We start from the raw sequence: 27156 nt of genomic DNA, 5'->3' as shown, positions 1-27156 counted from the left end.
TCAGAAAATATATTCTCTTTTTTTCTGCCGAAGCGCCCAGGGGCGTTCTCTGCAGTGCACCAGTGCAGAGGAGGGAGAAGCCGCTGAAATGCGCCATCAGATCCAGCAGAGGTGAATGAACAGTAGAAATTCAGCTCAGTGAGCATGACCGTTCAGCTCCAAAGAGAAAATCTGAATGAGTGGTTGCATACCAGCTCCTTTTATACCCGTATGTCCGGGGGACTGGCATGCAAATACCACTCGCCAATTTTCATTGGCCTTTTATCAAAGACCAGAGGTGTCTCGGGCTCCCAAGAGTGACCACTAGTGTCACTACATCGACACAACGTTGAGTGAGTGACAAATAGGGAACATGATGACAAACATTCCAGGTTAGTGAAAAGGAAAGGATATTCACGGTTTTCTAATAGGAGCATTCCATGCCATATTGTCAGGCAAGATACAGTGTAGCATTTGGAAATCTTTGAAGCCGAAGGTCTTATGTACATACCAAGATTTTTTTTTTGTCCAAGGTTATTGCTTAGAAATGATGCAGTCAAAACCGTGAGATGGTGTGAATGGATGTGTCATACACACTTGGGATGGCATGAGGGTGAGTAAATGATGAGAGAATTTTCATTTTTGGGTGAACTATCCATTTAAGGCCTCTGAGAATCGTTAACAATGTAGAAGATCTATTTCTATGTCAGGGTTATAAAAGATGTGCATGCTACACTTATAATAGCATTCATATGTTAAAGACAACTTTAAATCAATATTTACTCTATTGACTTTCTTAATAAATGTCCCTAGTCTTACCGTGCACGATCCATAAGTAAATTCTAAATAAAAAGATGTTTGTTTTCGTAATCTTTCATCAAACTATAAAACTTTTTCCACTTCTGAAATGATATGACTTGATGAACTTGATGTAACTTGGCCTGTGTAGGTGGGAAATTCATTTTAACCAATAATATCAGGGTGTTTCTTCAACTTCAGGCACTTTTAGCACTGTGGACTTATTAAAAAGTAAAGTCTCATTAATACATTTTTCACACTCTGACTAGTTTATTTGTGTACTTACAGTGTCCAACAGTAAATGCATATGCATCACAGGAGATTTGTCATTTTTGTCATTTTTTTATGAAAGTCATGAACATTTCTATCACAGTGTAATTTCCACATCTCAAATTTTTTTATTTTATTTTTTATTTGTTTTCTCCCATTTTCTCCGCAATTTGGAATACCCAATTCCCAGTGCGCTCTAAGTCCTCGTGGTGGCATAGTGACTCACCTCACTCCGGGTGGCGGAGGACGAATCTCAGTTGCCTCCACGTCTGAGACCATCAATCCACGCAACTTATCACATGGCTTGCTGAGCGCGTTACTGCAGAGACATAGCGCGTGTGGAGGCTTCACGCTATTCTCCGCAGCATCCACGCACAACTCACCACGCGCCCCACCGAGAGTGAACCATATTATAGCAACCACGAGGAGGTTACCCAATGTGACTCTGCCCTCCCTAGCAACCGGGCCTTAGGAGACTTCAAATTCTTTATTGTTGTGTTTAATAGAAATCTATAATAGAAGCTGATGGAAATAAACATTTTAAAGTTTTTGCAACAAGGCAAAATTCATAGCTAACATTTTATGTATCCTAAATAAACAATTAAATAATATTTTTTACACTTATGCATAATTTGGCAAAATCACAGCTTTGACTGGAAATGAAAATACTCTTCTAGCAAGGGATATTTATCTTTTTTTTCCTTTGTTGTCTTGTTTCCTTTGATATCACTTCTCTCATATTTAATCTCAAGCATGCTTTTCATGGCACTTTTGTCAACCTGGTTTAAAAATACGCTAAAATTTGAAAAAACTTTATTAGGGGCAAAATTGTTTGGTGTGGTGGAAATGATGCCATACGCAACATAATTTGTTAAAAAAGTTTTAGAAATCCTTTTCACACAATACATTTTTTGTTTGTTTGTTTGTTTTTGTTTTTTGTAGATTATCATGGTTTTATTAAATGTAATAATTAGTATTTTTATAATGGACTTTATAGTTTAATAGGCTAAAACAAGGCTCAAACAATAATCCGCATAAAAGGCATTTATAAAAAGAACCAAAATTAAATAATGAAGGTATGGTATAAAAGTTTTAATCTGACCTTCATATAGCAAAAAGAAAAAAGTTATATTAGTTTTAATAAAAATCAACTACTAATACATCAAATTGCCCGAGGTTGAAGAAACATCCATCGTAGCGTTGCATGTTTCATCAAGTCCCGCCCACCATTATATCCCACTAAATATTTTCTTAAATTTCACTTGATTAAATGTCACATTATAGAAGATAAATTCATTTCAAGTTTTCATGTGGTCACAGTATTTTTCATGCATGCATTCAGTCTACAATACAATATTTACTATATTATTTCCCTAATGTTGTTTATTGTGTGATATTAGTTTTTCTCTATCCGTTAGTCAGTGGTCCAGCGTCCAGTATTGCGGTACTGGAGATTCAGCCATTTTGTGCATCTGATTTTTTGCTGGTGCAATGAGAACAAGGCCTGATCCAATTTGTGTTGGTCACCAGTGTGAAATGGCGGTCGGCAGGGGGACCGGCACTATCCAAAGCCTCTCAGCTCTTTTCCTCTTCACGTCTCACTCTTTTTCTATCTCTTTCACTCTTTCTCTCAGCTGGTGATGTGCCACTCACCTGGCACCTCACTGCCCTGGCACCCAGCACGACCACTGAACAGCAATCAAGAGACAGCACACACAAACACACCAGTATACATGTGTATACACACACATATGCAGGCAATGACTAAACGACTGAAATGCGCTCCCTTAATCTGTTTTGGTTTAATAATTACAAAGTATTATACATCAAAATGTATCAAAATAATTTCAAAATACCCACCATGCAAAAATATCCAAGTTTCTGTAATTGCTGATATTTATACTAAATTTATATTTGACATGTACTATATTAATACTATATTTTTACTATATTTACAAAATTATGGTTTTCAAAATATAGTTAAATATTTACTTGTGGTGTGGTATACAATGTTACAACTCCGGAAACAACTGACACTTAATAAAAGTTCTTATTATAACTTTGATTAGCCATTTATTGAAGATTTTAGCACTTGTACAATAAGGAGAATTACTAATAAATGAGCTAAACAAACGGTTACATAATTTCTTTTACTTTTAACTTCATCTTTTTTAATTGACTCATTGCTAGGAAGTCATTTTAGTATAAGACAGAGCGTTTTGCACATTTTAACAATGAATTTTGTATAATATTGTGTCAATAACATTCGTTTTATACAGTTTCTGACATGAATTTAGTATTAGGACCACAAAGACAATAAGATGTATTTCAATTCTGCCTCCTACTCTTGGCAGAAAGCAAAACACAACATAGTTTCCTAACACACTACAAATCAAACTCAAAAGGTGCCTTCGCAAAGAACAGTACTTTTAAACACCTAGAGCACACACACATGCACACACTCCCCCTTTCAATGCCTTGAACACAAAAACACATACCTTGCCATTTCCCCTTGAAATACACACACTCACTGTGATTTTGGCAAAATTGCCATACTTGACGACCATATAGCCAACGACTTAGCAAAAGAGAGAGAGTGAGAGAGAGAGAGAGCGAGCAGTGGATGGGGGAGATGGGTTATGGGGGGGGGGGGGGGGTTTGTGTGTGTCATTTGGTGAGTGAACATAAGTGGCACTGAGGCAGTGGAAAGGTAGGCTGATGGAGAGGGCGAGGTAAAATTAGATAGGAGAGTGGCTGCCATTTTTGAATGGGCAGAGCTTAGGACAGCCTCAGAGAATGAAGGCAGCCATGAGCTTTATGTTTGCGAGCAACACCGATGATTCAAAATGGAGTTTGATTAAATAACAAAGCAGAAGCTGTGAAAGTGCTTGGAATTAGCGCAGGTGCTGTGGCCGAAATGGACAGCGAAAAGCACAGAAGTTTGAACACACCCCAGGGAGTCATGTGTGAAAAACCTTGCCCAAGGGCACAAGACGAGGGTAGAGGGGGCCTTCATCCATCCAACTATCCCCTTTTATTCTTCCTCTCTCCCTCCATTCTTCAGGAGAATTGTCAGTCCGTCTACCTCCACACACCAAAATTAATGTTTTCAGATACTGTAGGTGTTACATTCAGCCTGATCTCATGAAAAAGATGTTGACTGTGGCGAAATTTTTGCTAAATGACTTTACGTATTTCCTTACGGATAGCGCTGTAATTCTTAGGTGAAATGTACGCTGTGTGGTGCTAAAAGCAAGTTAAATGAGGTTTTTAAAGTGAATGCTCTATCGAGTTTTAAATCAACAAAGCCGACCTTCCTACTCTAAAACTTAGTGTCATAAAAAGACAAATCTGAGATGAATAATAATCGCTGAAGCAACCATGTCATTTTGCGGTGCTTCTATGATACTTTCAGCTCACATGTTGACCTTCGTGCTCTTCCGGACTCGTACCGTGGTCCATTGCATCAGTTTAGCTACCGTGCAATTTGATTGCACTTGAACAAGCTTGTAAATGTAGTTGGTTATGCAATACAAATGTTCAAATGTATCTCCTTACAAGTCATGGACTATAGTAAGAGTGTTCTGATTCATAAGAAGTACTGTGTGAGAAACAGGGCAAAAAGAAAGTTTTTAAGAACTGATATTCTGCTGTTTTACACATGTTTTGTTGAAAAGGGAATAATAGTTATTGTTGTTGTAGCGCCTCTAGTGGTCATTTTACCAGGAAACTGCTGCGATACATTCAATGAGCCACGTAAAAATTATTTTGCAAAAATATAGATATAGTAATGTTCTGTGAGCCCAAGTGGAATTCTCTCGCTTTTGTTGTGCCTTGGCAAGAGCCATCATGCTTTTTTCTGCTCACGTCACCTGAAATGTGACATTTGTAAGCCGACATCAAAAAATAATGTTTTGCAAGGACATCAAACAATGTTGTGCAAGACAACAAAAAGGAGAGTGAAATGAAGAAATTAGGTTGAGGACAAGAGGGATTCATGTAAGTTTGTGTGTATCCATCCATGTTTGAATTGTGAGGGCCGCTGTTGATTTGACTCCCTGCCGCACTTGTGTAAGAAGTGGTTGGGTAAATACAACACAGCCGCCTTAGTTCTTTAAACAAATGCTGTGGATTTAAATCCCAGGGTGTTAAACCAACAAAACGACAACAGAGAGTGTATGTGTATGAGAGAAAGCAAAAAAAAAAAAAAAAGAAGAAATGAGAAAAGGGGGGAGGTAGCCGGCATTGCAAAAGTGCCTCCAATGTGCGCGGGTATGAGCTCCCCCCGAGAGGGGCCCCGATCGATACCAACTGGGAGCAATAAAGCTTTCTCCCTGTCATCTCCACAGAATACAAAGCAGAATGGGGGAGAGAAGGGGAGGGGGTGGTGGAGGGGGGATAGAGGGGTGAAAAGCTGTTCCGCTAGCCAGACCAATTTCCTAACCCTCCCTTCTCCTCTCCCTCCACCTTTTCTAGCCCTCCAACTACTACTATGTACACCACTTTTGCTCTCTCATTCCTTGCCCTTTTTGCAGACTTCTTTCCATCTGCCACAAGCCGAGGTGCTGTGTCTGGTTATATTATTAATAGTGTTTGAATAAATAAATGTAATAATTCACTGCTGCAGTTTTAGCCGGATTGATAGCAGGTGGAAGGTTTCGCAGGATCCAGCGAAATGAAAGAGGGATCCAGAGGGATGGGGCACCGGGTTCGAACAGGGGAATGCTGAGACGAAACAGGTTTCAGGTCGTAGCCTCAGAGAGCGAGGGAACACAGAAGAAAGATAGAGAGATGGAGGGGGGAAATCTAGGTGTGGAAGAAAGAAGGTGGTGGGGAGGAAGAGGTCAAATAAGTGTTCTCTTTAATTAAGGGCCAATTTAAGTCCAGCGCAATCGATAAACCTATATACCGAGCAATCTACCGTCCCCCATAGCACATACATCATGCTGTTTAGTTGCTTAGTAGATTCTGTCATGAACAGACACTGTCTTCAGCCCGCAGATGGGATTCATGGACACATTGGATTGGCAGGGCTCTAGTGGTCATTGAACTTGGCGTGTGTTTGTGTGAGATTTAAATTTCAAATTTGCTACATTTTAAATTTATTTTTTCTTACTTTAGAGGGGTTGACAGAAAGCAGTCATAATTATACACTGTGTATTGAAGAGGTTGATTGACTCTTTCTCTCTATCCATCTGAGCCCCCTCCCTCCCTCCCTCCCTATGTCTTCTTCAGATCTGCTCTTATCCTTTATTAGAAGACAGCTGTGTAAATCTTCGTAGCCTTCCCTCTTTTTTATTGTACAATCACAATGCACCCTCACTCATTTTCTTCCTCTTCCTTACTTTTCATCTTCTCGTTGTTTCTCTCTCTCATCTTTCTCCTCTTATTTCCTGCATTTACTCATATCTTTCACTAATATGGTTTCATCGCTGTCCACTCGTTCTCCATCCCTGACACCTCCTGTCAGGGTGAAATAATAGAAGGACAGAGGGTCAGGGTGGATGGACAGAGGGATGGAGGAAGGGTGGAAGTGTTGGCCTCCCTCTCTGTTTTGTGCGTTCCCCCGGGGAGGGTGGTAATAATGGTAGCCATACAGGGGAGGGGGAGAGAGGAGCGATTATTGTCTTGTAGGGAGTCAGAGGTATCGATCGACCCAGAAATATGTGGTGCGCGAAAGAGGTACTGTATCGGATATAATATACACTCCTGAGACGGCAGGCGCAGAGGCACACACACACTAACACACTAATACAAAATACTAACCGAGAGGCACTCACGTACACACACAAATACAAATACTCACCACGCGAGAGAGGCTTAAACACACTCACACCAGATATATTTACGTAAATCCACTCTAAGAAAAATGCAAAGATGCACTCAAGCTCCTCGCTGGAAACACACACACATGACCACAGCTAGAGGCAAAGAAAATACACCCCCCACACCATACAAAAAACACGAATACAAATAAATCCCAGTGAAAGATTCACGAAGATGAGATGGATAGCCACTTATGGATATATTGACTTTTATTCAATGCACGCACATTGGAAACAGCCAAGTTCAAACATTCAAATAAATGTTATTTTATTATGTATTGTATTATAAGCTCATTGAAAAATCTGAATATGGCATCAAAAATATTCATATATTGTTTAACACCATAGCAACTCACTAAATCAATAATTTAACACAGTGTTAAACAAAACCCACTGCATAATATTTAATTTACAATGTTGCAGGTTAAAATTGCAGTACGTTCTTGTTTTAGGGGGTTTAATGTCCATATATTCAAGAGGAAATTATTTCTGGCCAAAAAACATTCAAATGCAACTTGTGACTTAGCATAGAAAATACTGGTTTTTAGTTTGATTATCACATATAAGCTCGCTCACACACACACACACACACACACACACACACACACATGCAGGTCTTTCACTGCTGTTGCCTGGCAACGTGGCTAGGTGTCCTATTGGAGAGCTGTGCTGTCCAGTGATGTCATGACCGAAGCTGACCAGCACTGCTGAACGCTATAGAGCGAGAGAGAGAAATATACCAACCACCAGAGGCCTAGAGTTTGTTTGGCTTTAGCGTAAAGTTTTGTCAATCCATTTCAATAATTTTTTTAACAATGGAATTTTTGCTAAATTAGCTCCTTTGTAGGCCATTTATATGAATGCAAAAAGAGACAAAAAGTAGTAAAACCACAACGGCCATCTGTTGTTTGCAAGTATGAGCCATTATGATGCAACAATACTGTATTATTAAAACTTACCGTGCAAAGATCGTGACGTGAGTCTTCAGGTGCACTGAATACATAACAAAACATGATGCAACTTTATTCGTTTATTTCTGTTTGGAGAAACACACACACAGAGAGCGAGGTATTATTTTAAACCTGTACCCCTCCATTGTTCTGCTCCATTGTCTTTAAATCAGGTCAACAGTCGATAAGATTTAACACCCTAACCTGCCTCCACATCTATCCTTGAGTGGAGGGGGAGTCACGGCTGTGCTTAAAGTATGGGAAGGTGTGTGTTTGTACTGCATCATAAGAGCCCTACGTTTATCTTTTGATTTGTTGTTTTGGTGTTGCATTAGTCTGGGTTAAAGGAATATGCCGGGTTAAGTACAAGTTAAGCTCTCTTGACAACATCTGTGGTGTGCTGTCGATTACCACAGAAATTATTTTGACTCATCCCTCAGTTTGTAAGAACAAACAACGGCAAAAAAAAAAATAGAAAAGAAAAAAGAAATGTGACAGCAGTTATGCACTTGCAATGTAAGACTACTGAATGAGGCAACACATCAATGGTTGCCCCATTGACTTCCATTGTAAGTGTATATCTGTACACGTGTTGTTTAGTTTGTTTTCTTAGGAGCTTTCAATTATTTTCTATGGTAGCCAAACAGTTGATGGGATACAACTGTAATATAATTACTTTTTGACCTCTTTATCTCAACTTTTACATGTTATAACTAGACTAAAGCAAACATGTATGAACATCTCACATTTTTGGCAGCCTCTCAATTACACCATCAGCTAATTACACCAAAACGAATTCAAGCACTGCAACTAGTCTATGATCAGCAGCGCACCATTATTTATAGAGCTGTCCCTGAGAAAGACTCCACCTTCTGTTTCTCCGAGGCAGACGTACCCCCTCACTGGCCTCCCCAAAGGTCAAGGGGGGCAAGACCAGGGGGAGGGGGACTAGGGAGGGTGTGCAGCGGAGTGACCCTTGACCCTAACACACGCCACCCAGCATCCCTCTTTCAGTCCCTCAAATGGACACACACACCCACGCGCCGTCTGTCACAGCCCTGACAGGCGTTACTGAGGAGGCAGGGGGGAACATAAAAGAGGGCCCAAAAACTTGCTAAACCCCTGACCGTGACCCTGAGCATTATGCGCACACACACTTATTCCGAAGACAGATTCATTATGAGCGGTGGGGTAAAAGGCTTAGACCAGAGGATGCACCCGCTGTCCTGTGGGAGAATAAGTGTGTGTGCATGTGTATCTAAGCAAGAAAGTGCATGCTGTATATTTCAATGTGAATGCAGTGATTGATAGTTGTATAGCTAGGATATGGTATGGTGAAATCATTGGTACAGTGTTCCTTTCAACACATTAGCATAAACATTTTCTCGCTTCTAAAATTTGGAGCATTACTACTTAGTATTACTACTACCTACGGTACATTCAATGTCTTGGGGCAAAAACCTTGGAAATTAAGTCCAAACGAGAACATCTAGCTGGAAATGATGTCGTTACGTAATCTGAATTCATGTTTTGTCTTTTTTTTAATTAGCGTATTTCAATCGAGTCATTGCAAAAATTGTCGATGTCTCTTACTTACTTACAGGGTGATACCTCAAGAAGTTGGTTGAGAAAATGTCAAGAGTACATGTCTGCAAAATCTAGGCAAAGGGTGACTACTTTGAAGATGGTAAAATTTAACACAGTTTTGATTTATTTTGGATTTTGTTTAGTCACAACATAATTCCCATAGTTCCATTTATGTTATTCCATAGTTTTGATGACTTTACTATTATTCTAAAATGTAAAGAAAAAACCCCCCAATTATAATAAAGAATGAGTGTTTCAGAACTTGACCGGTTGTGTGTGTGTGTGTGTGTGTGTGTGTGTGTGTGTGTGTGTGTGTGTGTGTGTGTGTGTGTGTGTGTGTGTGTATATATATCTACAGCTCTGGAAAAAATTAAGAGACCACTGCAAAATTATCAGTTGCTCTGGATTTACTATTTATAGGTATGTGTTTGAGTAAAATTAACATTTTTATTTCAGTCTATAAAGTACTGACAACATTTATCCCAATTTCCAAATAAAAATATTGTCATTTAGAGCATTTATTTTCAGATTATGACAACTGGTCAAAATAACAAAAAAGATGCAGTGTTTTCAGACCTCGAATAATGCAAAGAAAACAAGTTCATATTCATTTTTAAACAACACAATACTAATACTAATGTTTTAACTTAGGAAGAGTTCAGAAATCAATATTTGGTGGAATAACCCTGATTTTCAATCACAGCTTTCATGCATCTTGGCATGCTCTGCACCAGTCTTTCACATTGCTTTTGGGTGACATTATGCCACTCCTGGTGCAAAAATTCAAGCAGCTCGGCTTTGTTTGATGGCTTGTGACCATCCATCTTCCTCTTGATCACATTCCAGAGGTTTTCAATGGGGTTCAGGTCTGGAGATTGGGCTGGCCATGACAGAGTCTTGATCTGGTGGTCCTACATCCACACTTTGATTGACCTGAATGTGTGGCATGGAGCATTGTCCTGCTGGAAAAACCAATCCTCAGAGTTGGGGAACCTTGTGTGTGGCTTGATTCATGCGTCCTTCACAAAGATGAATCTGCCCAATTCCAGCCTTGCTGATCATCGGTGATGATCTGGGGGTGTACCCATTGAAAACCTCTGGAATGTGATTAAGAGGAAGATGGATGGTCACAAGCCATCAGACAAAGCCGAGCTGCTTGAATTTTTGCACCAGGAGTGGCATAAAGTCACGCAACAGCAATGTGAAAGACTGGTAGTGAGCATGCCAAGACGCATGAAAGCTGTGATTGGAAATCAGGGTTATTCCACCAAATATTGATTTCTGAACTCTTCCTAAGTTCAAACATTAGTATTGTGTTGTTTAAAAAATGAACTTGTTTTCTTTGCATCTTTTTTGTTATTTTGACCAGTTGTCATTTTATGCAAATAAATGCTCTAAATTACATTATTTTTGTTTGGAATTTGGGAGAAATTTTGTCAGTACTTTATAGAATAAAATAAAAATGTTAATTTTACTCAAACGCATGCCTATAAATAGTAAATCCAGAGAAACTGATAATTTTGCAGTGGTATCTTATTTTTTCCAGAGCTGTATATATATATATATATATATATATATATATATATATATATATATATATATATATATATATATATATATATATATATATATATATATATATATATATATATATATATATATATATATATATATATATATATATATATATATATATATATATATATATATATATATAAAACCTATAAAAATAATATAAATATGACAAGAAAAAATTAAAACATTAAAAATAATAATAATAATAATAATAATAATCGGAAGAAATCACTCGTCGATCCACTGTATGAATGCAATAGTATTCAAATAACGCAAAGTTAACACCCGTTTACAGCAGTTTTCTAGCTAAAAAACGTTAACATGTAAAAAATGTAAAATAAACATGACCCGAAAAAGTCCAAAGTTGGAAAGAAATAAAGCAATCGACCATAATTCAATGAAGCAGCCCTTGCAGCGTAAAGCTGATTTCATATGAGACATTAAAGGCGTTGCTTCCCCCTTGTGGTTCAGTCCCGCTATTGCAGTTTCATTTTAGCTGGGCAGACGGAGTCATTTCAGCGCTTTATGGACGAGCAGTGGAAAAGAGAGGCGTGTGAAGAGAGGGAAGAACGAGAGTGAAATACAGGCTACTTGTTTTTACTTAATGTGATGAGCACTTTCCAGCCACCCTAGCACTTTCTTATGACTATCTCCCTCTCTCTACCTATCTCTCTCTCATTCACTCTTACTCTGCCCCCTTACTCTTTTCAATTATTGAGAAACACCACTTCAAACCAGCCCACAATAAACCCATCTGTTCTACCTTGTCTGTGTTTGTCTTCAATAACACTTTCCTTTTTTGTTTTTGTTCTCTCGTACCTGCGTTCAAAGGATGTCAGAGGAGGTACAAAGAGGTGAAAGACAGCGGTGTTTGAGGTGGAGAAAATGTGGGTGGGAGGGAAATTAGGAGAGAGTGACTGTATGTACTGTCACCTCTTTTAACGCATCTCTCTCATTCATTCTCATTCTCTCTTTATGTGATATTAATTTTAGATAAGAGCACTTGTCATGCCAGAAGTTTGGGTCAGAAGCCTTCTATTGAGTTTAGAATAGATTCTGATATTATATGAATATTCGCCCTGAAATTTGCACAAGCAGGGATTGGTCATCTTGTTAGGGCAATGTGAAAGTGGACTGACGTCTTTTCTGTACACTGATAAACCTGAGAGACAGCAGACAGAAGGCTGAGGTTTATTTATAAAATGGCGGCAATGGTGAAATGTCTGAATTCCAGGTAAGTCAGTCTCTCTCTCTCTCTCTCTCTCTCTCTCTCTCTCTCTCTCTCACTCTCTCTCTTTCTCACTCTCCTTCGCTCTAATTATCTCTCGAGAGGGGGCCTCAACATTAATTAGCTTCCCCTTCACTAACAGACTCTGCTAATGAGAGGACATCAAAACTAACTGGACTAGGGGCAAAAGTAATGAAATGTCAGGAGCAACTCTCTTCAGGAATGCAAGAGACTTGAATATTTGTGTGTGTGTGTGTGTGTGTGTGTGTGTGTGTGTGTGTGTGTGTGTGTGTGTGTGTGTGTGTGGGTGGGCAGGTTTAAGTGGTTTACGAGGACTTTTTTTAGGTTATAAACTGGTAATTACAAGGGTATTATGCTATAAATGTGGTTTATGAGGACATTTCTAGTGTCCCCATAGTTCAAATCACTTAAAAAACATACTAAACGATGTTTTATTGAAAATGTAAAAATGCAGAACGTTTTTTGTGAGGGTTAGGTTTAGGGGTAGGGTTAGGGTTAGGGGATAGAATCTATAGTTTGTACAGTATAAAAATTATGTCAATGGAGAGTCCTCATAATGATAGCTGCACCAGCGTGTGTGTGTGTGTGTGTGTGTGTGTGTGTGCGTGTGTGTATAAATGTTTATACTACATTGTGGAGACCAAATGTCCCCACAAGGATAGTAAAACCTGAGATCACCTACATTATGGGGTCCAGCCAGCGGCCCCCTCGAGGGAAATGGCATATTAAACATACTAAACGATGTTTTTTTGAAAATGTAAAAGTGCAAAAAGGTTTCTGTGAGGGTTAGGTTTAGGGTTAGGAGATTTATTATTGTAGAAATTATTGCTAGATCTGTATAAAATTCATAAAATGCATGGAAGTCTATGGAGAGTCCCCACAATTATATAAAAACAAGTTTGTGTGTGTGTGTGTGTGAGTGTTTAAAATAGGTGTAATTTATGTTGGTTCATTGTGGTATATGCTAATAATATGTACAGGTCCTGTTGCTTTTTTTTTTTTTTTTTACATAGAAGAGTGTATGAGATATATTTGAGATAATCAGTGTTTGAAAATTAGTGTGTGTGTTGTGTATTAACCTATCCTATGTTTTATTTAATGTGTTTGTATGAGGATATCCAAGTTTAAACTTTGTTATAATCAGTTCAGTGTGACAGTTTTGCTCTTTTCTGCTGTGTCTGCATTTGCGTTAGTGTATGACTTCATTTAAATTTTTTTTTAAAAAAAGACCATTTGTGAAGCCTTGACCATCTGCAGCAAAAAATGTTGGACTCACAACCTAAGCGTTTACTCTGTTCAGTTCAGTTTTTTCTTATTATTTAATTATTTGATTGTTGCTACACATCTACACTCTAAAAAAAATGCTGGATTAAAAGCAACCCAACAAGCTGGCCTGTTCATTTTAACCCAGCACAACGGGTTATTTATTTGGGTTATAACGGGTTAGGAATGCTAATTTAATCGCATAAGTTGGTTAATATTTTTAGGTAATTTATCCTTTTAAAATATAGTAAAATAAACCACACCGTAAACAAATCTGTTACCATTGTACCTCTTTTATTTTGTATTAATATGAAAGCATGCAATAATTACATTAAAACTCATTTTACAAATGTTTTAATAAAGAGTGTGTAGAACAGTATACATTTATAATAATGTTAATTACATTAGGCATTAAAAACATTAAACATCCACTGTATTATTAACATTACTTACTGTATATTCCACTGTCTATTACCAGAAAACTAATAATGTAAGTAATAAATAAAAATCACTCAAATGAAATAATAATAATAATAATAATAATAATATATGTGCATGGCTGTATTGCTGTGTGCAGGATGTAGGGGGATTTACACAATCATAAAAAGGGATGTGCTCCTTGAGTGCGTTTTCTGTAATTATTACTAAAAACTGTTCAGTTCTTCCTTCAAAATAACCCTTAGATAATTTAATTTATTTTAGGCACCACCCTTTTTTTGGGGAGGGGGGCTTCATTATGGCATTCTTTTCCAAAAAATAATTTGGATAAAACACATATACGTAATTATATAATAATGTAATGTATGCATTCGTATTCATAACATTAGTTACTTTTTATGTGCACTTTGTGATCAGTTTTGTCATTCACAGTTATAAAATAAGGGTATTCAAAGGCTCTCAGTTCGTTTCCCTCCGACAGCCTTTAAAAAGATGCAACTGATGCTGATTGATTGAGTATTTCCAAGAATATTTCTCACTCGCATCGCTCACTCTCTCTCTCTCTGTGATAAAAGTGCGTGGAAGACCACAAGTTTAAACAGGAAATGGGGATGACACTAGACTGACTCACACAGCAAAGAGTTTTGTGGGTAATAGTGACACACAGGAGTTGGCATGGGACAAAACCTTCACGTTTTTCACACTCTTTTATAATGGTGTGAAGAGAGTGATATTTCCAATGTAGATTTTACAGTGTGCGATGGGAATTATTAAGGTTTCGGTAAATTAGTCATGTTTATTGTGTACTAGAAAACACGAGATCAGTCATTACAAACACTGAAGAAAGTTATTGCAGGCTTTAAGTGAGCTTAACTATGTTGTAAAATGTCTCTATAGCATATTAAAATAAATAATATGCAAATGCAGATCATTATTTATCGATGGATAAAATATGAAGAGTCTTTAAGAGACATGTAAGCTCTTAAAATTGAATGGCCTATATTGAATAATCTCGCCAAATTGGAAATGTGCTCCTTAAAATGAAAAATGTTTAAATTTTTTAGAACATATAGATGATTTTAAGTGTTAAATGCAACCTCTGATTTTGTGAAGTGTCAAGAGTATCGTAACCTTAGAAAGTTAAGGTTTTTACGTTGAGGTTATAAAGTCAAGATATAGACAGATGAACAGTCCTGCTTCGTAAAACATCAACATTGAGCATCTTTATTCATGTCTATCTATTTATTCGCTTACTGGCTGATTTATTACAGCCTCTATAAATCTTGGATCATGCTTAACTCTTTTAAAATATAAACAAATAAATATAAAAACATTCTTCAATGGTTCTTTGCAACACCTTCTTTTCAACAAAAAACCCTCTACTTATCAAGAATTGTTATTATTTTACTTAATTGATTTATTCATTTTATTTGATTCCTTTGTTTTATTATTTATTATTATTATTATTTTCTTTAAAAATCGAACATTCTTAAGCCTATTACATAGCCATATTTACATTACAGTTTCCTCAGATCAGCATATTGAATTTAGGGTTCTTTAAAGCACTAGTTTTCTAAAGAACTGTAGATTAAAAAGGTGTTTTTAGAACTTTAAAAATGTTCTGCTGTGGCATCAAGCTGTAAACCCCTTTTTAGATCTAATTGGAATCCTTATTTTTAAGAGTGAAGGGTAGTCTTTAGTCAAACACACCGATGAAGGAAGTGTGAGACACTTTTATGCACCCAACACGTCATATTCGTACCTCACAGGCCTTTTCGTGGCTTTGCACCATGAAAGAGCAAATCTATGGCATGTCGACTGTAATTTTACAGTGTGCTTACACTTGAAATTGATAGTTCGTCTCACCAATGTGACTATCTGGAAACGGGTGATCAATCTTTTCTTTAATTTCAACTCATTCAATATCAATGAGTAATTCATCTTAATTTAGTAACTCAGTCGAGTGCAGTGGGTGGCAGAGGATGGAGGTTTCGTTTGCCTCGGTTGGAAAGTGGCTTTAACTTGAGTTTGCCTCCTTGTGTCTAAAGCAAGTGAAATTAGTGAACCACTAAAACGGCACCCACAGTCACAATAGCGGGATATAGAGTGAAGGAGCTGTTCTCATTGAGTGATTCGAAGACAGAAGGAGTTCTGAAATATTCCGGTGAGTCACAAACACACCGACCTGCGATATCTGATTGCAAAATACTTAATGAAAACATGGCAGCCTATTGAAATAGGCTAGACTTTAATATCAGATTACTTTTTTGATTTCTGTGCATGATTCTTGAGGATAGGTCAGTGTTTTTTTGTTGTTGTTGTTGTTGTTTGTGTAGTAAAAGTTTAGTAAAAGAGTTGAGATAGACTCGATTATAGCAATCGCTCATTCCTTTTTTTAATTATTATTTTTAAATCACATTTAAGTCATTACGTATTAATGTTCAGATAGATTATGTTTAGAGATTTTTTAATATTGTGAGTGCTGAGGTTTCTCTTTTGAATGTCTAATTTAAGTAAGTTTGTTCCTTATAAGACTTAAGAAGTAAATATAAATGAAATGGTAACACTTTACAATAAGGTTGTATTAGTTAACATTAGCTATCTGCATTAGTTAAAATAAACTAACAATGAACAATACTTTTACAGCACTTATTAATATTGGTTAATTCTAGTTTCAACATTTACTAATACAATTTTTAAATGAAAAGTTGTATGTTAACACTAGTTAATGCATTATGAACTAACATGAACTAACAATGAATAACTGTATTTTCATAAATTAAATAAATGAACACTAACCATGAATATTAAAGGCTGTAAACATATTGTTTGTTGTTAGTTTATGATATTAAATTAATTTACTCTTGTAAATGAAAGAACCTTGTTGAAATGTGTGACCGGTTATATGTACACGTTCATTTAGAGTGATTAATATTTGTATAATAAATGTTGTTTAGTTGTTAATAAAGATTAAATCAAAGTTGTTTATAGGAATGCCTTTTAACTTTGTGTTTACATTCTGTTCTGTGTTTACAATCTTCCTTTCCAAACTGGCTTGATTGCGTCCATAAAATGAATCTTAGATTTGATCAGTAGATTTGATGTTCATAAGTACAGTCTAGCCATGTAATATGACCTAATATAACAATCAGAGAACTGGAAAGGAAAATGTATTTGTTCTTGAAAATGGCCGTGTAGATGGCCCAAGGTGGCCATCAATTTCACCCTGAGTAAGGATGAGAAAAGCTCATCCTCCTGTGAAGTGCAACACGTGCTCTCACGGGATGAAATCCTCTCCTGTCTGCATTAACAGCTATTGGCTGTGTGTACACGTTTGTTTGTGTGTACGTGAGTGTATATCTATATGAATGATGCTGTGCAGGATGGGACATGCCCCTCTGTCCCTGCTGCTCTCTGGGAGGCGCAGGTGCTGTATTAGGATGAAGTGAGTGTCAAACAGGACAAAAACAGAATGAAATAGAAAAGTAAAGGACAAAGGAAAGACGGATGGAACAGTCAAGCTGCACGCAGAATACTTTTGCAACTAATGTGTTGTTTCATTGATTAGAGGCTTTGATGTAATTATAACAACTTGGATGGAATTTTATTCATGTATTATATAATTTTTCATCACATGAAAGATGAATCATGGATGTAGCAATACCAAAATTTTAAATAATGTTAGATAGCTATTGGTGAAATTGTGGATTAAACTGCCATGATAATTTCAATAATTATTCAATGAAATCATCCTTATTACTAGCTAATTTGAATGTCTTTGTAATGTATTTTGAGGGTAGATCACATGCTATACGTCATCTAAAACAATTTTTATGAAACATATTTTTCTTATGTAATCATTGTACATGCCATTTTATGACCTCATGTTAATTTATAGACTGTTTAAGTGAACTGCAATAAAAAGCAGGTGATTAAAAATGAAAGAATTAAAAGAAACAGTGACCAGTTACAGCACCTGAAATGTTCACTTTTCCTTACACATTAATATAAGTTTTTTAAGTCAAATCTTTCTGTTGAACAAAAAAAGTTCATGGCCGTTTCTATCAACTACCCTCTTACTGTATATAGTAAGATACAATTAAAGGAATGATTGATAAATTATATATCTGTTATAAAAATTTTCAGTCAACATAGTAGATTAAATACATATAGACTACTTTACATTAGGGTAATAACTAATATTGTAAAAATTGTCTTCAAGCAGTTTCTCTCTTTTTTTTTTTTCAGATAACAGGATGTCTAAATCCGTAGAGGATGACAGGATGGGGACTGAGCTTCCAGTGGACAGTACAGGTAAAAATGATTATTTCAACATGAATATGTGTCTTTATGGAGCCTCACACTATTGAAGGTGTATTTACGGTAGAACACTTTGACATTAGTACAATATATTAAGTGATAATGTGGTAGACATTCACTTTTCATGTTTTATCGCCCCCACCAAAATGATTCATGTATATTCCTAGATGTGTTTGTGAGTGTGTGATTCGGTTTTGTCACGATTCTCACATTTTCCACTTTATCTGAATCACACTCTCACAGAACCCTTTAGTCAGCCGTGGCGCCAATCTGATCCACACAGACACACACACACCAGCATATACTTACCCAGGTTAAACGCTCAATGGTATTCCAATAATGCAATGCCTCTGGCTTACCAGACCACGCTTTGTTGATGTGAGGACCGGAGCCTGAGGCACTACTCTGACCTGATGTGTGCTTATGTGTGTGTGTTTGTGTTTGTGTTTGTGTATGTGTGTTTTTACAGACTCTGAGAGGAACAGTCCTGAGGCCAGTGATCAGGTAAACATCTTTCACTACAAATTTTATATGAGATATTGAGGTCAATAAATGAGTTCAATAATAATAATTTGGGCTGTCGAGTTAATGTGTTAATTCAGTGCGATGAATTATATAAAAATATTGTGTTAAAAAATGCACGCAATTAATCATGTTCCCGAACCGTACTAAAGAATATTCCTACCATCGTAATTTATGCTTGAAGCACCACATGTTTTCAGCAGGGGGCAGTAAGCGAAACTCCTGCTGTGAAGGCAACAAGCAGCTGTACAGGCAACAAAACACACTCAGGCTTGCTTGACACCAGCAACAGCACAAGATGAGAAGGCATTCTTGCATTCAAACACTTGTTTTTCTAAGTTTCAAACTACGTTTGACTTAACACCAAAATCCCCCCAAAAAAACAAAAAAACAATGTCTTTATGACGCGATGCAAACAAAGTCCGGGACTTCAAGCGTGCGACTGACGCATTTGTAAATTTTTTACAAAAAAAATTGTATCCCCTTTTCTCTCCAATTTAGAATGCCCAATTCCCACTACTTAATAGGTCCTCATGGTGGCGCAGTTACTCACCTCAATCCAGGTGGTGGAGGACAAGTCCCAGTTGCCTCCGCTTCTGAGACGTCAATCCGCACCTCTTATCACATGGCTTGTTGTGCGTGGATTGCCGAGAGTAGCATGAGCGTCTACATGCTGTGAGTCTCCGCAGTGTCATGCACAACAAGCCATGTGATAAGAGGTGCGGATTGACGTCTCAGAAGCGGAGGCAACTGGGACTTGTCCTCCACCACCTGGATTGAGGTGAGTAACTGCGCCACCATGAGGACCTATTAAGTAGTGGGAATTGGGCATTCTAAATTGGAGAGAAAAGGGGATACAATTTTTTTTGTAAAAAATTTACAAATGCGTCAGTCGCACGCTTGAAGTCCCGGACTTTGTTTGCATCGCGTCATAAAGACATTGTTTTTTTGTTTTTTTGGGGGGATTTTGGTGTTAAGTCAAACGTAGTTTGAAACTTAGAAAAACAAGTGTTTGAATGCAAGAATGCCTTCTCATCTTGTGCTGTTGCTGGAACCCAGAGGCTCCCCGCCTCGGTCCTTCTACCTACGGGTTTGAGGCCAGCGCGGCTAGCACTGAGGGCGATTTGGGGACCCCAATGGGACTGCCTCTGCCGAGTATCCCCCGCGGACCTCCCATTCCCGAGCATGCTCGTCTGCTCCGATCGGGCTTCCGGATGAGTCCGCTGGCTCGTCTCACGGCGAATTCGACCTCTTATTCGGAGCCCGCAAATGCGATGAGCTCTCGAGCGCAGCATCGGAGAGTGGGCTCGTCCAGTCGGACGCGGAAGCCTCAGCTGGGCTCCTCCCTTTGGATGCGGTCGCCCAGTCACAGGCTGACACGGAGATGACAAAATGCTTTCCCGGGCAGCCGCAAGCGTTGGGTTAGAGTGGAACCCTCCGCTCTCCCCTGAACCCTCGCGGCTCGATGATTGGTTCCTGGGCTCGCAGCGCCACTGAAAGCCATGCCCCGCCCCTGTTCCTTTCTTCCCGGAAGTGCATGAAGAGCTGACAAGGTCGTGGGAGGCACTTTTTACTGCCCAGTCCCGACCTTTCAGCTTCCCCACCCTCACTATCCTCGATGGTGGGGCGGCCAAGGGCTTTTTGGCAATTCTCCCGGTGGATAAAGGCGCTCGCGGTGCACCTATGCCCGCAGAGCGCCGCCACCTGGCACAGGCGTCCAAAGCTCCCGTCCAAGGCCTGTAGGTTTACGTCGTCTCTGACGGCCAAGGCCTACGGTGCCGCTGGACAAGCCGCCTCTGCCCTGCACGCCATGGCTTTCCTGCAAGTCTGCCAAGGCGCTAAAGGAACTGCACGAGGGTAGTTCCGCCCCGGGATTGTTGCAGGAGCTGCGCTTGTCGACCAACCTCGCTCTTCGGGCGACGAAGGTCACAGCGCAGTCTCTCAGGCGGGCGATGTCCACCTTGGTGGTCCAAGAGCGCCACCTTTGGCTCAACCTGGTCGAGATGGGAGAGGCCGACAAGGCACGGTTCCTTGCTGCCCCCATTTCCCAAGTTGGCCAGTCCGGCAACACTGAGGACTTTGCCAAGCAGTTCTCAGCGGTGAAGCAGCAGACGGAGGTTATCCGGCACATCCTGCCCCGGCACGGCTCAAGATCCCACACCCCATCTGCTCTTCGCCAAGGGCGTCCCCCTGTGGTGACTGGAGCCCACTGCAGGAAGCAGACGCCACCTGTCTCGCGGCCGCCAAGAACCCGCGAAAGGCTTCGAAGCAAGAGTTCAGCAAGAGCGGTTTCCTTGTTCCCTGGGTCATGGATCCAGTGTGCACGGCCGTCACCACGACCACCATCCACCACTATTTGGCAGGTTTGGCGCTCCAGCCGCGGTCTCCCCACCCCTGAGTGCCCAGCTGTGGCACAAATCCGCCCCCGATGTGACAGTCTCCACGGGTCACGAGGACAGGCCTCTTCCTCCCCATCCCAGGCTGTTCCGGGGTGGTCACAAGGAGCCAGGTAAGTACTTCGATGTCCCTGAACTCAGCACGGCCATGACATGCTGTGGCACCTCAGGCTCCGCCCCGCTGCGAGGCCCCACCCGCCGGTACATCTGACGAGATTGTCCCTCCGGCCGAGATGAAGAAGGGGTTTTACAGCCCCTACTTCATTGTACTGAAAAAAGGCGGTGGGTTGCGGCCAATCTTGGAGCTGCGAGTACTGAACCGGGCTTTACACAGACTCCTGTCCTAGATGCTGACACAAAGACACACTCTAGCGAGTGTCCGGCATCAAGATTGGTTCGCGGCAGTAGACCTGAAGGACGCGTACTTCCACGTCTCAATTCTACCTCGACACACACCCTTCCTGTGGTTTGCATTCGAGGGTCAGGTGTATCAGTATAAGGTCCTCCCTTTCGGTCTGTCCTTGTTCCCTCGCGTCTTCACGAAGGTTGCAGAGGCAGCCCTTGCCCCGCTAAGGGAAGTGGGCATTCGCATCCTCAACTATCCCGACGGTTGGCTAATCCTAGCTCGCTCTCGGGATGTGTTGTGTGCACACAGGGACCTGGTGCTCTCGAACCTCAGTCGACTAGAGCTTCGGGTCAACTGGCAAAAGAGCAAGCTCCTCCCGGTTCAGAGCATCTCTTTTCTCGGTTTGGAGTTGGACTCAGTCTCGTTGACAGCGCACCTCACAAACGAGCGGGATAGCCGGCCGGGTGTATCGCTTGCACATAGCGCATTTCACCTCCTCTGAGCTGAAGACGTGTGCCATTAATTCCCAGTAGTGTTCACAAACTATGTTCCCTGGTTGACTTCCTCCGAGCCCTGTGGCAGTCGAGTTTCCGGAGAGACTCGCTGCCGGCCCAGTACACATGCTAACTAAGAGCCCTGTTCTGGGGTAGGTGCTCCGCATGTGGTGGTTCCCTGTAAGGAAATTTGGACTCAAGATGGCACCAAGTATGGCTGCTGTGTTGCGAGCTCCGACACAACATTGTAGTTTTTTTGTTTGTTTTGTTTACAATTCTTATGTTTTTTGTCTTGGATGTTGTCTGCCTTATTGTCTACAACAGACAAACACTTTTGGACATTGGTTCTGCAATTACACACCGTAAACCGGACTTCAAATTCCTCAATGCCGACCCGCTGTTTGGGCCCTTTGTCTGGGCTGCCCGGCCGCGGAAATGCAGAACAAAAAGGGGAAACAGAGCCGGCGTTCTTATCAGAGTAAGACGTCGCACAAATCGACCCCTGCTACCCAATATTCTACTGGCAAATGTTCAGTCTCTGAACAACAAGCTCTGTGAGCTGAGAGCACAGATCTCTTTCCAACGAGAGATGAGGGACTGCTGCGTTATCTGCCTTACAGAAACTTGGATGTCTGCGGAGATTCCAGACTCAGCCATTGAACCCGCGGTGTTCTCCGTGCACCGAGCGGACAGAGCGAAAGACCTCTCAGGTAAAAGCAGAGGTGGTGGTGTATGTTTTATGATCAACAAATCCTGGTGTGATCAGAGGAACATACATTCTGTCAAGTCTTTCTGCTCTCCTGATCTGGAATTTCTCATGCTTCTGTGTCGACCATTCTGGCTACCGAGGGAATTCACAGTGGTCATTATCACTGCTGTGTACATCCCGCCAAATGCCGACACAGACCGGGAACTCAAGGAATTTATGGGATTATAAGCAAGCAGGAAACCACGCACCCTGAGGCCGCATTCATTGTGACCGGGGACTTTAACAAAGCCAATCACAAATCAGTCGCACCACAATACCACCAACACATTAGTTTTAACATACGAGGGAACCGGGTTTTGGACCATTGCTACTCTCCCTACTGGGATGGCTACAAATCCCTCCCCTGCCCACCATTTGGCAAATCGGACCACTCTTCCATTCTGCTTCTGCCCGCTTACAGGCAGAAACTGAAACAGGAAGCACCTGCCGATAACACCGCCCTCACGGAGAGAGCTCTCGCGACCGAAGCTACAGAGGTTAGTTCACTCTCTGTCTCTGTAGCGGATGTAACCCGATCCTTCCAACGGGTGAATATCCGCAAAGCCACGGGTCCAGACGGCATTCCGGTCTGCGTCATCAGAGCGTGCGCGAACCAATTGGCTGGTGTTTTTACGAACATTTTCAACCTTTCCCTCTCTTTGTCTGTAGACCCCCACATGCTTTAAAACGTCCACCATTGTGCCTGTTCCAAAGCAATCCAAAATCACTTGCTTAAATGACTGGCATCCTGTTGCTCTGACCCCCATCATCAGCAAATGCTTTGAGAGACAAATCAGAGATTACATCTGCTCTGTGCTGCCTCCATCACTGGATCCATTGCAGTTTGCTTACCACAACAACCGCTTCACTGATGATGCCATTGCATCTACAATACACACTGCACTCTCCCACCTGGAAAAAAGAACTCTTATGTGAGAATGTTGTTTGTAGACTACAGCTCAGCATTCAACACCATAGTGCCCTCCAAGCTTGATGAGAAACTCCGAGCTCTTGGCTTAAACAGCTCACTGTGCAGCTGGATCCAGGACTTCCTGTCAAGCAGACGCCAGGTGGTTAGAATGGGCAGCAACATCTCCTCATCACTGACCCTCAACACTGGAGCCCTGCAGGGCTGTGCTTTCAGCCCACTCCTGTATTCCCTGTACATACATGACTGTGTGGCAACACACAGCTCCAATGCCATCATTAAGTTTGCTGACGATACAATGGTGGTAGGTCTGATCATTGACAATGATGAAACAGCCTACAGAGAGGAGGTGCACACTCTGACACATTGGTGTCAGGAGCACAACCTCTCCCTCAACGTCAGTAAGACAAAGGAGCTTGTGGTGGACTTCAGGAGAAGAGAAAGAGAACACAGCCCCATCACCATCAATGGAGCACCAGTGGAGAGAGTCAGCAGCTTCAAGTTCCTGGGTGTCCACATCACTGAGGAACTCACATGGTCGGTCCACACTGAGGCCGTTGTGAAGAAGGCTCATCAGCGCCTCTTTTTCCTGAGACGGCTGAGGAAGTTTGGAATGAACCGCCACATCCTCACACGGTTCTACACCAGCACTGTAGAGAGCATCCTGACTGGCTGCATCTCCGCCTGGTACGGCAATAGCACCGCCCGCAACCGCAAAGCCCTGCAAAGGGTGGTGCGAACTTCCAGACACATCATCGGAGGTGAGCTTCCCTCCCTCCAGGACATATATACCAGGCGGTGTGTGAAAAAAGCTCAGAGGATCACCAGAGACTCCAGCCACCTGAGCCATGGGCTGTTCTCACTGCTACCATCAGGCAGGCAGTATCGCAGCATCAGGACCCGCACCAGCCGACTACATGACAGTTTCTTCCCCCAAGCAATCAGACTTTTGGTATACTGTACATTGTATGTTATTATTTGTATATTGTGTTATGTGTAATTATGTGTATATTATATTTTAAATCTGATGTTTATTGTAAATTGGTATATGTCTCATCACTGTCACGACTACTATGTTGCTCGGAACTGCACCCAAGAATTTCACACACTATTGCACTTGTGTATATGGTTGTGTGACCATAAAAGTGATTTGATTTAACCCCATGCGATGTATGTCTTCCGCTAATTCCTTTCCCTGTTGGCAAACTGCGTCTTCCTTGGGCAGAGCCCCCTCTGCCACAGTCTCCATGTTTGTAGTAGCTCCTCCCCCGTTGGGTAGGATCTACCATGAGATTCTCCACATGATCGGCAAGACCATGTGATGTATTTTCCACTTAAATATTCCCCCCTCTCTCTGGGCGAGGCTTGGTCTCCGCGGTATCCTCGTCGTGGCCCAGTCGGATAATCCCCCTTTTTTTTTTAGGGAGTGAAAAAAAGAAGGGGAAAAGAGGCCACAACTGGGCTAGCCTGTCTCTATCTTTTGGGTAGTCGACTTGTCCCCAAAGGGCCGTTCGACACTCATAACTATGTTGGGGGAGGTTACGTGTCAGCCTGGTGCGCTGGCTACGAGGCACACAGTTGTCTGCCCGTCACACACCGCCAGTTCACGTAACTCAGTTCAGCCAGTTGCGGCGTTTTGTATAGGGACCCCTAGTGTCACTACATCGACACAGCGTCGAGTGAGTGACAGATAGGGAACGTCATGGTTACTTGCATAACCTCCGTTCCCTGATGGAGGGAACGAGACGTTGTGTCCCTCCTGCCACAACGCTGAACTACCCGCTGAAATGGCCGGACCTTGTCTCGGCTCCTCAGCATAAAACCTGAATGAGTGGTTGCATACCAGCTCCTTTTATACCCGTATGTCCGGGGGTTCCCAAGAGTGACCCCTAGTGTCACTACATCAACACAACGTCTCGTTCCCTGCATTAGGGAATGGAGGTTACGCAAGTAACCGTGACGTTTACTCATCTGCCACAATAATGTAATGCATTTTAGCTATCTAAATTATTTTTATAATATGTTATAGTTATAATTATTTATAATCGTAATACGTTTAGTCATTGTTATTTGAGGAATTCATTAATTTGATCAATTCGAAAATTGTAATTGACAGTCCTACTAATGATAATAATAAAAATGGGCAACTATAATTACACAAAACAGACCTTATTTCACATATCTATATTGAACATATTGTTTCATCAATAAGGGCCATTGTGAAGTATGTCAATGTCTTGGAGGTTTAAGGTTGAGGGTAGGGAGGAAGGTTTTGTTGATTTAAAAACTCGAGCATAAACTTTAAAAAACTCATCAATTTGGGAGAAATTTTAACTCACTTTCAGCACCACACAGTGGAAATTTAACCTTAGAACTGCCGCGATACGTGTAATGAATCACGTAATATCATTGTGCAAAAATGTTGCAACAATCAAAGAATTTACATGAGATCTGTCTGGTTTCCAAATACTTTGTTTTAATTTTAATCAGTATCATCATACTAAAATGCTTCTGTTTTTAAATATTTTGTTTGAAATCTGCTGGTGCTATCTTTTCTTGAAATAAATGCCACATGGTTTGACATTTTGTTATATGTGCAATTACTTTTTTAAGTGTGGCTTAAGTGTCCAAACACTTTTGGTGGTAAATCTCAGTAACAGTAAATCTCTATCTGTTTAATCAATATTTTGTTCCTAATCAGACCCAGCCAATAAAAACAAGTCCTTTCTGCCTGTCTCCTGCCCCCAGCAACATAAAGGTGTGTTTGCATGTTTTTTTATTTTTATTTTTTATTCCTTCATTCTGTCCTTATTTACTAACATGGATGCCCTAAGGTAGTTCCATGTTAAATTAGCAATATGCAAATGAGAATTCTTCGGTCCTTTGAGCTGCATTCCGAACTAGATGCCAGACAAGATACAGGTGCAAGGGAAAGAGAGAGAGTGAGAGAGAGCTATGATGTTTAAAAGGTATATAGAGACTGATCAATCAGTAATGAAAAATAAAGGTGAGAGACAGATGAGAGCAGGACAGCTGACGCTTCAGTTACGTGTGCTGAACTGGATATTTACATAACTAAACGAAAACTGCTGCTCTTCACCTGAACCTGAGAGTAAGTTCAAGTATGTGAGTTTATTTATGAATTTTGTGCGAGACAAGGTCTAGTTGGCATAGTCGGCCGTTGACATTTAGTAATGGCATTGGCCTACTGTATTTGCATGTTAGTATCAAACTTGGTGTACCAGTGCAAAAAGTGTATTATAATAATAATGTTTATTAATATTTGTTTAATACTGTATTACAGTACAGTTTTATTTGTGGTGTTTCATGAAAGTGCGTGAACTGTTAAGTAAAGGTGCAGTATGTAAGATTCAGAAACCTTTGTTATTAATGACACCTGTGGCCGTTAAGTGAACTGCAGCCTGTTGCTCATGATCGCGCGTGCACACACTCTATAGGGACGTGAGC

General features: G+C 40.6%; 1 protein-coding gene across 1 annotated transcript in view; it reads left to right on the top strand.

The window, feature by feature from the left end:
- Positions 1-27156, top strand: part of LOC127421087 (POU domain, class 2, transcription factor 2) — a 69355-nt gene that overhangs the window by 26104 nt on the left and 16095 nt on the right. Inside the window, exons 3-5 of the mRNA XM_051663838.1 lie at positions 18190-18248; positions 18724-18758; positions 26390-26446. Of these exons, the coding sequence (XP_051519798.1) occupies positions 18190-18248; positions 18724-18758; positions 26390-26446 (151 nt within the window). The remainder of the gene's footprint in view (positions 1-18189; positions 18249-18723; positions 18759-26389; positions 26447-27156) is intronic.

The sequence above is a fragment of the Myxocyprinus asiaticus genome, chromosome 30 (assembly GCF_019703515.2).
Source record: "Myxocyprinus asiaticus isolate MX2 ecotype Aquarium Trade chromosome 30, UBuf_Myxa_2, whole genome shotgun sequence".
In the NCBI taxonomy this organism is placed as follows: domain Eukaryota; kingdom Metazoa; phylum Chordata; class Actinopteri; order Cypriniformes; family Catostomidae; genus Myxocyprinus; species Myxocyprinus asiaticus.
This window is presented reverse-complemented; position numbering and strand designations above follow the sequence as displayed.